The following is a 12,531-nucleotide window of genomic DNA, read 5'->3' as shown; positions in this document are numbered from 1 at the left end:
CATCCTCTTCTACAATGCCTTCGAGAAGATGAAGCTAGCACCCGAGCCCCTCCATCCCACCAATGTGCCATTCATCGGTTTCTCCGAGAATGTTGTCAGACTGGAGGGAAGGATTACCCTACTAGCCACGATAGGAACAGAACCTCAACAGGTGACGAGGATGAATGAGTTCCTGATCGTGAGGATCGACTCCCCCTACAATGTTATCATTGGATGGCCGATCCTCAACGCACTCAAGGAAGCCATTTCCTCCTACCACCTCTCCCTCAAGTTCCTCACCGAACACGACGTCGGAGTCATCTAGGGGGATTAGCAAACCACTCGCCAATACTATGTGGCAGCACTAAGATAGAAGAAAAAATAAGCTCTATCGTTAGAGATACTCAACCTCATGGAGGAACCAGCGAGCCAAGGACCTCGTCTCAGTACTCCTAGACGAGGCTGACCCGAGAAAACGATGTGCATCGAGCCCAACCTTCCTCCAAATATCCTTTCTAAACTGATAAGTTTCCTCAAAGCTAATGCAAATGTCTTTGATTGGTCTGCCCCTAACATGCTCGAACTTTACCTTTCGGTCATTACTCATAGGCTGAAAGTGGACCTGAGCTCTAGGTTAGTTCGACAAAAGAAGAGGATCTTTGAACCGGAATGATGGAAAGCCATCGGAGAGGAAGTTGATAAGCTACTCGATGTCGGCTTCATCCGAGAGGTACATTACCCTAACTGGTTGTCTAATGTGGTCATGGTAAAGAAGGCTAACAGGAAGTAGTGGATCTGTATTGACTTCATAGACCTCGACCGAGCCTGTCCTAGGGATAGTTTTCCTTTGCTGAGAATCAACCACCTCGTTGACACCACTGCGGTGTACGAGCTACTCAGCTTTATGGATGCCTTCTCAGGCTATAACTAGATTAAGATGCATCCTGAGGACAAGGAGAAGACCTCATTTGTCACCGAGCATGGCACGTACTGTTATAGGGTCATTCCCTTTAGCCTTAAAAATGTCGGAGCCACCTATGAATGGATTGTAAACAAGGTTTTCAAGCATCAAATGGGGAGAAACGTCAAAGCCTATGTGGACGACATGGTTGTAAAAAGCCTGAAAGCTGACCAACACACCTCAGACCTAGTCGAGACCTTTGCCACTTTGCGGTAACTTCGGCATCACCTCAAACAAATTCCTAGGCTTCGTCGTCATGCAGTAGGGCATAGAGACCAACCTAGAGAAGATTCAAGCTATCCTTGGCATGGCACCACCTCAGTCAATCAAAGAAACTTAGAGGCTTATTGGCCGAGTGCTTGCCCTTAGCCAGCTTATGTCAAGGTCGGCCGGTCGCTGCATACCTTTCTTCTGAGCCATCAAGAAACTAAAGGACTTCTAGTGGATAGAAGAGTGTCAGTGTTCCTTTGACAAGCTAAAGTCCTACCTTGCCTCGCCCCCTCTGTTTATTTTGCCACTTCCAGGAGACTTGCTATACCTGTACCTCTCGGCCGAGAATGAGGCAGTCAGTTCAGTGTTCGTAAGACAAGAAGATAGAATGCAGAGACCAATCTACTATGTCAACAAGGTCATCTGCGATGCAGAGACCTGCTACCCCGAGGTAGAGAATTTAGCTTCCACCCTGGTGGTCTCGACCAGGAAGCTCAAACAGTATTTTCAAGCCCACAGCACTGCAATTCTAACAAATCATCTCCTTAAGTCTGTCCTTCCCAAACTAGAGACCTCGAGATGGTTGAACAAATGGGCCATTGAGCTGTCTGAGTTCGACCTGTAGTACTAGTCGAGGCCTGCAATTAAAGCATAAGCGCTGGCTGATTTTTTGGTGGAGTGCACTTTCAGTGGACCCCTTGGCCAGGCCCTATAAATGACAATGGACCTCGAACTACTTGGAAGTTGTTCATTGATGGATCCTCCAACTCCAAAGGAAGTAGAGCAGGCCTCATACTCCTCACCCCAGATGATAGCGAAGTGGAATATTCATTGATATTTGACTTCTTGGCCTCCAACAATGAAGCTAAGTACGAGACCCTAATCGATGGTCTGCAACTTGCCAAAGATCTCAGCGCCGAACACATTGAGGTCTTCAGTGACTCCCAGCTAGTGGTGATCCAAGTGAATGGACAGTACAAGACCAAAGAACCCAGCATGGCCAAGGTGCAAGAACTTGCCCACCACTTCCAGCGCTTTACCCTGTTGCAAGTTCCAGGGGTCGAGAATATGAAGGTCGACGCCCTATCAAATTGGCAAGCACTTCAGACCTAGCCCTTGGTCGCACCATCCGCATTGAGAAGTTGGCACGACCCAGTATTGAAGAAGTCCATGTGCTCCCTATAGAAGTCGAGCCCTATTGGATGAACCTTATCATCGCTTACTTGCTACATGAGCATTTGCTAGTCGACAGGAATGAAGCCAAATGAGTCCGATGGCAGGCAGCCCCTACACATTGCTTGAAAGAAAGTTGTACAAAAGATTTTTACCTTGCCTTACCTCTGATTCCTTTGTTAGGAGGAGGGCAAGTATGTGATCTAAGAGATCCATGAAGGCATCTGCGGAAACCACATTGGAGGCAGAGCCCTGGCCCAAAAAGCACTTAGGTAGGGGTATTTTTGGTTGACGGTTTAGAAGGATGCAACCGAGTTGGTACAGAAGTGTGACCGGTGCCAAAGGCACTCCAACATCTCCCATCAGCCAGCCACAACTCTTTTGGCTCTTAGCAGTCCGTTGCCCTTTGCCAAGTGGGGTATGGATCTCCTCGATCCCTTACCTCAAGCTACTGGAAACAGAAAGTACCTTGTCGTTGCCATTGATTACTTCACCAAGTGGGACGAACCCGAGCCCTTGGCCACCATCATGGAAAAGATGATACAAAACTTCTTCAGAAAGAACATTATCTGCCGCTCCTGGTGTCCCTTGTATTGAGGGAGTCTCCCTCTTTAACGTTTCACTAGGGGAAGGACATGCGCCCCATCACCAACTGCCCCTCACCCTACAGTTCGGGTCAAGGGTGAGGGCCAGAAGGATGAGACACCCTAGTGAAGCCCTCAGCGTGCTACTACCTTCATTTCTTTTTCGGTCGCCGCCCTCGACTAGGCAGTCCTTGTACGCCAACCTCTTCCCTGCTAGGGGTTAAGGTGAATCATCCAGCCTCTTCTAGCCAGAATCTCTGCGCCGGTCTCCCTCAGTAGGCCCCAACGTCGGTAGGCACCAGCAGTGGAGGCGTTCTCTTGGCTGGCACCGCCTCTCTTAGTGCCTCTCTTTATGATGGGCCAACGCCCGGTATCCTCTTCAAGGACTTGGCCTTCTCCACCAGCATCTGTTTGGCATCGAGAGGCATCTCTGCAAAGAAATGAAGCGAACGCATTAGTACTCATGCACAAGAGAAGGAAAGTTGACGTGTTAAAGCTGACAACAAGAGTTCTCCTAGTGAGGCAAAGGCAAGCAGGGCTGAGACTAGCCAACACCAAGGGTAACTCCTCCAATAGGGAATTGGACCGAATCACCCAGACACTTGGATGCAGGTGATAACCTCGGCTTCATCGTCTTGAAGATAAGGGGATGCCTTCTCAACGGTCAGGTTTAGATCCCCCCAATCTGACTTGAATGACCAACCCTCGGGACAGGAAACGAAGAAAATTTTCCTCTTCCAATCTGACCATTGTGAGCCTGGAAATAATATATGCCCGACTCTAGAGGGTGTGGCCTCGGCACGAACATACCTCGAAAGATCTTCTCGGTCAGCTCAACATCTCGAAGTTGAGCCATCACCAGTTCTACTATTATGGTCCTGAGGGCATTGGGGGCTCGTTGGCTTATTGTGATGTCATACCACCTTAGCAGCTCAAGGATGAGGGGAGGCAGAGGGAACCTAACTCTGGACTCTAAGTAATGTTGGAAGACTTGATTCGTTTCCACCCTAGGTGTAAAGCGACTTAAGAATTGGGACCTGAGTTTGAATCACACTATTAACTATGTATCAGTGTGTATCGGCATGTACCAATACAATGTGATACGCGTTGATAATCATATGTATCATAATGATACGTAGGATTGGACGTGTGTCATGTCAATCAAAGCGTATCTGTATCGATTCCTTCCAATACCAATATGATATATCTAATACAGGGTGTATCGTATTGATATTTTAATCCTTGGGTATAATTTCAACATAGCAAACAAAGAATAGAACCATGTTACCAATTGATGATCAACCACTCAGTTGGAAAATTCTCTAGCTAGGTGTAACAGAGACTTGGATCAAATACCGTTGCCACCAGGGTTAGATAGTTATGGGTATGGGGACAAGTTGTATAGCCCCATGAATTCAAATAATAATAATAATAAACCTCATTAATAAAACTTTGCTACTGCTCTCGGAGCAGCTGTTTGAGACCTGAATGATGAGGTTCCATTTAGACTTTCTATCAAATATATAGGGCGCCCATTAGACCAATCTCACTCCAAATCGGCCCTATATCCGACCTCGTAATGAAGTTATCCTCAAACATTTGTAACCATTCAAGTTTTAAACTTTTTAATAGAAAAAGTTGCCCATTAAAGAATTCTTCATTTTAATTTGAGCACTTCGGAGAAGAGAAAAAAAAAAGTATAGTGTGGAGGGGAATATGGGACTCCCTTTTTGCCCGGAATATGTCACTTGGAAGATTCCTAATGTTTGAGGAGGCTCACTAAACGACTGGACTAGCAATCAAACCCACTTCCATCTTTTATATATATTACAAGCATTATACGCATATCTACATTTAAAAATTTATTTTGCATTTCAAAATGCTAAATGGGCGTGTTTAGTCATGAATGTTCCTTCATCCTATCTATTGGTTAGTTAATTTTTTTTCCTTAACGCTATGTTTGTTTGCGATGTAAATGTTCGGTGTAATATTATACTTCAGTTCAGTTTTGGAGATGTTTGGTTGGAGTGTGAAAGAAGAACAAAGATTGATGTAAAATTCCATTTTGAGCGGTTTTACATCGATAATCGATGTGAAAAATACAGTGAAAAAATCGATGTAAAACCTCTTTGCTTCTCCCTTGGAAGTAGACTCCCACTCGCAATAACGTCTCTCTTTTCCATCTCCTTTCTACTCCATTTCATCCCTACTTCGCCAGCATCGCTACTTCTCTGTCGTGCACCGAAGCTCACCATTGAAGCTGCTTCGGTGGCATCATTGCTTCTCCGTTGTTGCTTTGCCATTTCATCCCTACTACTCTGGCCCGATGGAGTCTCTAGGAATTATGACCCAAGCATGGGTTCATCGATGCTTCTCCCGTTGAAGTTGGCCGCTGATAAGAGTCCGCCATATGCCGAGGTCTTGGTCTATGGTGGAGTGCCTTCAGATTTAAATCTTAAAGCCAACAATGGCATATTTATACCCGCCTCTGAAACTTGTAGCCACTTGATTATTATTGCACAAGACCCAAAATGGGAGATGGAGGAAATGTCGTTGAATAGGGTAATGGGAGATATGATCAAAGTTTCTACCATTCGACAACCCATTTGCTTTCTGATGGTTGAGCTCCGGTGTGTGTCTCCAACCCGAAACGTAAATTATAATTTCTCAGCACTCTATCAGAGCATCAAAGTTTCCTCCATTGTTTCTTTTCTATCTCCAACTGTTGAACACACTATAAAGCGATTCAGTGCAAGGTATTGTATATCCCCTCAACTTAAACTGCAAATATGTTCTTAAAAAATGTAATGGTTCCACCATTTGTCACTTGGATTGTTTTGGATCCTTTAATCAGTTCATAACCGTTGGATGAAATGCCTCACATCACAAGCATCAACTATCAAGTTATTACCATCTCAATGCGGTTTTATCATTCAAGTCTCCATTGAAAAGGATTCCCCACAAAAGGCCCTTTTAGGCTACAAAACATTTCTCTGCAGGGTCACCCAATAAGATCAACAAACACTTCTCTCTATTCTAGAATCCTACAAGATATCATTGAATTTCGAAAGCGGAAGTTGTATCCACACTAGCGTTATTAAATCTGGGTTCCATATTGCTATCCATCCATTGTATCCTCTTTGATAGCAAACTATGTTGCCTATAGTCACATTGACGATACTAGTTGGCTTCTTGGTGAAATTCCCAGGTGGGGCTTCGATCTGTTATCTGCAAATTTAATTATTGCAAGTTGTATGAAGACATGAGACAGTTTGATAACGCAGAGTATTTTCCCATTGTATCCTCTGTATAGATCCTACAAACACAACCACTGTTATTTAAACAAGGGTAGAGATTTACATCGATGGGTATTCTCAAAACGTTTGCAAAAGTCCTAACCTATATTTTACATTGATCAGCCAAACACGGTGAATGTAAATACTGGTCGTTTTTTACACTCTCAAAAGTCAATCAATGTAAAACTCCTCGTTGTAAATTTAGATTTATGCTACAACCAAACACAAGAGTACAAATACACAAATATGTATAGTATAAATACATACAAAATAATACAGAATACAAGGTTTTGCACTCTATATGTTTGTATTGTATTCCTTCTAAACTGAGCCTAAGGTTGTGTTTGGTTTGAAAGAAAATATAGAGAAAGGTAGAAAAACCTATAATTTTCCCTACCTTTTTATTTCAAACCAAACATAGCCAAGCTGAGTCAATTTTGTACAAGTTTCCTTACCTTTTTCCTTCTTAATTTTCCCCACCTTCTATTTCAAACCAAACATAGCCTAACAGGTTGCTCTGCTTTTCTGTTCTTGACTTGTACTATGTTGTGCACAAATTTTTGCTGTATCATACTTTATCTACATATTCATTTGCATTTAATAAATAATGGAACTAATGGTCTGGTCAGGATTACATAATTTATAGGCATATTGATTTCTCAAAGACCATTTCCCTTCTAAAAAAAGTTATTGATTTTCCTCAATATTTTTGCTTTTTAGGCACCATTTGTCTGCAAAAGAAATTTGCACTGGTGTACGTAAATGCATGGGAGTACAAGTGGGTTGAATTTAAAGTCTGGTTTACTCTTGCTTGCAAGTGTGACTTTGTTTTATTTTGTTTAATTCTTTTGTTTGTTTACAAGGAGTAAATTAGAAGTAAAACCATGAGGGCCCCATTTTATATGAAAGAGAATGAAGGTGGGAGGAAGGCTGCTTGTTTGGGAGGAGTGACGCAGGAACAAAATGATGTGGTCCCTCTGGTTTTATACGAGAGAGAGAATTAATGTAGGGGGAAGGTAGTGCAAATTTTCTCAGTTTTTTTTTGGAATGTAAAACTTGCACTACCAAAGAGTACAAATTTGGCCTCGGGTAAAAGCAATAGTTATCAACAAACTGAAGTAAACCCCAATCGGGAGAAAATACAAAAAGTTGTATCTCGTTTAGAGTTGCATTGCAAACAAATAGAGGCTTATCAATTATCACCTTATTTGTTTGTATAGTAACTAACTAATTTGCTTCATAACAAAATTTTTGGTCCATTTATATATCTTGGAAAATATCCTTTTCTTCAATCCTTTATATGTTCAATGTATATGAGTTTTGGTTGTAATGACAAGCAAAGTTCAAAAAATAGATACGATACACCCTGTATCGGGTGTATCATATTGTATCTTTTGGGTCTGGATACGCATATTTACAGGTGTTTTGGGATTTTATTATTTTCTAATGAAAAATATAGGTATTAAACTCCCCAAAAAATAAATTTTAAAAAAGAAAATTAAAAAAAAATCATATTTACAAGTAGCTTTTACCAAGAATAGAATTATTCAGACAGATGTTAAATGCCAGAAAGAAAACAAGGAAGAAAGATGGTAGTTAGTTCCTATCTTTTTTGTAGAGGTAGAGAGAGAGATTAAAAAAAAAACTCTGAAATCAGTTAACTATTGAGCCTATTTGGCTAATGCATTGAAACTTAATCCTTTTATACTACAAACTATGACACATTACTACCTTCAAAAAATGTAGGACGATTCGGTAATGTTTCCTGCACATGCAGTGCAGGACCACTTGAAAAATCATGTGCCCACATTGCCAAGAAAATGATGCTTCGGTACAGGGAGGTTTAACAAACCAACCTATTTTGCGTCCAAACAAGTACCTAACCTGTTCATTGGTCCATTTGTTCAGATTATCCCATATCAAGAGAAAAATCCAGGGGGGGGCAACTCATCTGAAATCAATCTGTCTTACCTTGGATATATGCCTGGGCTTGAGCCCAGTTGCCCTGGCCCGGCCCAAGTGTGTTGACCATTGTCTTGTTTGTCAAACATAATTCAGATATTGGGTTGGAAGTTGGAAGTTTTCTTTGGGTTGTGAGTCAGAACTACATCACCATCAAGCTACCTTCTTCTATCTTGCTCATAAAATACGTGGAACACAAATAGGCAAAACAAGTCACGTGGCAAAAAGGAGTTCAGAGTGGGACATCGTTTTTGGAAATTTAATAAAGGCAAAGGAAGTTAGTTCCTTTTTTCCTCTTCTTTTGGTTTTATTATTTTATTATTTGGAGAAAGAATCTAGTAGAAGGGTGACGTGGACCGGGGGGTATAGTAAGCAAATGGCAAAAACCGAATTGTGTTGTGATGTGTAAAGGAGGAAATGGATTGACCAACCTTATTGTCTGTCCACAATTCAATGCTCAAATCATGGTTAGGATTATGATTAGCCATGTATTAAACTATGACCATGGTTTTAAAAATCGGAATAATTTTGACCACTGGTTTCTGAATCAAATAATCCGATCAGCAGGTCCAAAACCGAGTCATCTGATCCGATCCGATTTTCAAAATCATGCCAAAACTATAACTACAAGAATCTTGGAAAGATAGAGCTCTTACACTAGAACCCCCTCCTAATGGGGCTTGGGCCTACCACTACAATGCAAACAAAGGCTGGATGGATCCCAAGACAATGCAGTGCAAACAAAGGAAAGACCACGTAGCAAAGGGAAGAGGCCCAGAGGAAGACAAAGTGTGGTGAGTGGTGAGTGGTGAGCTTAGTATTCAAATTAAGCATCTGATTCTGATCCTTTTTTCCTTTTATTATTTTATTTAAAAATATATTTTAGTGGTTTGATGAAATGATGATGGGTCAGTCATACGCACCACAACCAACTGTTTGGAGACAAAGTCAAATGGGGCGACATCTGTATTTACTTCGCTGCCAAGTCTGTTTACTCACCGCTGCTGCTGCTGCTTCATAAAGTGCTCAAGTTTTACGCTTAGTCAACCCTAAAATTGAACCACAACCAGAACCCTACACTACAATGCTACACACATTCTACAAATTTCTAATCAACTGTGTTTTGTTTGATGTTCCACTTTCTAGGTTTACCAATACAATACGAGTATGCCACGGCCACCCCCACCATGCGATGTCCACCCAAATCAATTTTAATTTCAAAGCTTATGATCCACATCTTCAGTGCACGTGAACTCCACATTCCAAAGCGGCAACGCCCCCCCTATCTTACCCATCTCGTGGTCTCTGGTACAGCTCCCCCATACCTATCGGAATCAGACACGTGTCCATCCGTACAGTACATTCCTCTATCTCATTAACGATGACGTGGCAGAATTAAGGTTGCGTTTGGATCAGCTTCAGGATTTGTGCTTTTCCTTTTTCTTTTTTTGAAATTCAAAAAAGCACAGAACCCCAATTTTGGGGCTTGTGTTGCGTACTCCGTTTGTGAACTGTATCTGCGAGACTGCGACCACCACGAGCCAATAGTTGGAGAGTTGGGTAAACCAAATTCCAAAAAGCAAAAAAATTGTTTACCAAAAACTTATATTCCACCACCCACCTTCAATTAAAAAATGCTAAGAAAAAGTCATTTTAATTAAAGTTTGAACGCCAACAAGGTGTTTGTTTTTGTTCCTTTGTGTTTGTGGCCATTTTCCCTTTTCTTTTAAAGATATTAAAATCGACAATTACAAAAGTTTTAAATAAATAAAGACAGGGATTAGGGACACATTAAGCAAAATATAGAAGAAAAAAATATATATAAAGAGTGGAATTTTCCTTCTTTTTTTTTAACAATAATAATTAGTTGCTTCAACGCCAAGCAGACGCGACGGTGAGAACTCGACCCATCCAACCAAAGCATATTCCCCCGTTTTCTTCTTTGATCGTGAAACAAGGGTTACTCCGGTTAACCGAGCTAAGCCGACTCCGCATTGACTCGGCTAGTTGTTGACCCAGTGCCGGCTCAAACCCGGCCATCCTCATCCGAGCTCGCCACTTCCCAAACACCTCGCACCTCTCCACCCGCTCCCAGCCTTCACACGCCACCGTGTTCGCCGCTTTCCGCCCCAAGCACTCCTCCACCTTTACCCTCTTCATGGCGTCCCGAGGCATGGTAGCGTCCAGCGACTCGAACAGCGCCCCGTAATACACGCACGCCTCGCCAACTCGTCCCACAAACGGCGCCGTGTTAGCGTTCATCTCTTGCTCCACCACCGTCACCACTCGCGGCCCCAACTCCTTCACCAGCCTCAGCAATTGGTCTCTTGGGTTCTCCGTCGACACGCTCTCGTCTGGCATTCGGTATAGTCTGAAAGCAAAATTCACCGCCAGTGCCTCGTCCTCCTCGCACCCCAGCGTCTCCCTGCTCAGATCAGATATTTTCTTCCGGCTGACCACATTGAATTTTAGACCGATCCCCACTCGCTCCGCGAGTTTCTTCAGCCTATCTCCAATCATTCGTAACCCGTCAGCTTCGCTGTTGCTGTTGTTGCTGGGTTCGGTAACGGCAGTGATCTTGAATCCGGAGGGCTTTCCGGCTTGTTGTTGCTCAGCCAGCGCATGAACAAGGCTTATGTACTGGCTGCCCTGACCGATATCGAAATCCACCACGTGAACATTGTTGTTCGGATGGTCCTTGGTGGCCTCGAGGATCGCGAGATTAGCAGCCATGATCCCAAGCTTAAAACAGGGCGAAACCTCGTATAGCATCTGCATCGCCATCATGTGTTCTTCACTGCAGAGCTCCATCACCGGGGGAGGATTCTCGGATGGATTCACGCGGGACCGCAAAGCAGATACCATGTAGGCCGTCAATCTCTGCTCCGGATCGCCTCGCACGTTCGAGACCTGATTCAGCCGCGCCAGAGTCGCCAGAGCGGCTTCCGTCCTCCCTTCGGAAATGGCAGCAGCGGCGTCAAGTAACGATTGCTTTGAACAACTGGAATACGACGATGGTGAAGCTGATGACGAAGACGATGAAGAGGTTGGAGAAGGTGACACAGGCTTCTGATTTGGGTTCATCAGATTCTGTACAGTTTCGCTCCACTCGCTACCGGTAACCACCGAAGCGGCATCTCCTTCGTCTTCCTCGTTGTCATCCAAGAGCTGTTTCTCTAGCTCCTGGAGCCGATTTCTCATCTTCTTTTCTGTGTCCGGCTCCGATTCAAGAGCCACAGTACGGTTCGGAACAGAATTGGAGAAGGACAAGCCAGACAAACCAGGGTTGTTACAAGAAGGGTTATTATTCTTGATTTGGTTGAAAGGGTTAACGAGTTGAGACGTAGGCCGTTGATGCTGGGCAAGCCCGAACCTTCCCGCAAAAGTCAAATTCGAAGAGGCCTCCGGCGAGTGGAAATCCACAGGAGAGAGGGGAGAAATCGGAGAGGTGTGGTGGTAGCTTCTCTGTTTAACCGACCTGAGAAAGAAAGATGACCCAAGAAGTTGTTGTTGCTGCTGCTGCTGTTGTAGTAGTAGTCGTTGTTGCTGCCGAAGAAGCTGCAGTCTTTCTAGTTCCGCTAACGATCGATTTCTAAAAGCATCGGTTCTGCGAGGAAGCATCGCCGGGGTAGAACCATCGATCTGAAATTGTGACCGGTACTGAAGTTGACCATTGTTGATCGTCGTCGTCGTCGTCGTCGATCCCCCACCGATCCCCTTGGAGGCGTAGATATCAGCGCCACCGGGGAACCCAGAGGACATTGTTGGAGGAAGAAAAGAAACAAGGTGGGAAGGAGGGAAAAAAAAAAGATTTTTAACAGAGAAGAAGATCGAAGAATCTAAGAGAAACCATTCTCTTAAATTGGATCAGAGGACACCACTCATTAACGCCGAACACTTAAATGATTTGATTCCCCTCATTATAACAGAGAGAAAAGGGCCATTTAGAGCATCGATTTCCGTTTCTTAACGCTCGTCTCTCCCCCTCCCTCCCTCTCTCTCTCTCTCTCTCTGCGCTTCTCTGGTTGGTTTCGTGGGGTCGTATTTATATTTTAAATTTCTAAAAATCTTTTTATTTTATCACGACTGTTGTTGTTGGCTTGTTGCTGGTTTATATTTCCTGATTCCAGTGGATTTCGTGCGGTTTCACCTCCACCCGTCGGTTAGTATCGCTTACGTCCAGTTACAGAACTTCAAAAAACCAGAAAAAAAGCTTGCACTTTACAGAAATCTGTCTACGTTGTCGAAGCCTGGACCATTAGAATAAATGAAAAATCTTGAAGAGTAAAGCTTTCCCACCATACTAAAAGGAATTACAAGTTTATAACATGACAAATTAATATAAATTAGAGACCCTCAGTCTCCG

At 43.4% G+C, this 12,531-nt stretch overlaps 1 protein-coding gene across 1 annotated transcript; it reads right to left on the bottom strand.

Annotated features, from left to right (window-relative positions):
* Window positions 1–9,968: 9,968 nt before the first annotated feature.
* On the bottom strand, window positions 9,969–12,244 carry LOC148848738 (scarecrow-like protein 8). Its single transcript, XM_088949802.1, has one exon. The coding sequence runs from the start codon at window positions 11,925–11,927 to the stop codon at window positions 10,038–10,040; it is 1,890 nt and encodes a 629-aa protein (XP_088805928.1). The 5' UTR covers window positions 11,928–12,244; the 3' UTR covers window positions 9,969–10,037.
* Window positions 12,245–12,531: the final 287 nt, after the last annotated feature.

Source organism: Nelumbo lutea, chromosome 6 (genome assembly GCF_056320005.1).
Source record: "Nelumbo lutea isolate HS-2025 chromosome 6, American lotus-T2T, whole genome shotgun sequence".
Taxonomy (NCBI): Eukaryota; Viridiplantae; Streptophyta; class Magnoliopsida; order Proteales; family Nelumbonaceae; genus Nelumbo; species Nelumbo lutea.
This window is presented reverse-complemented; position numbering and strand designations above follow the sequence as displayed.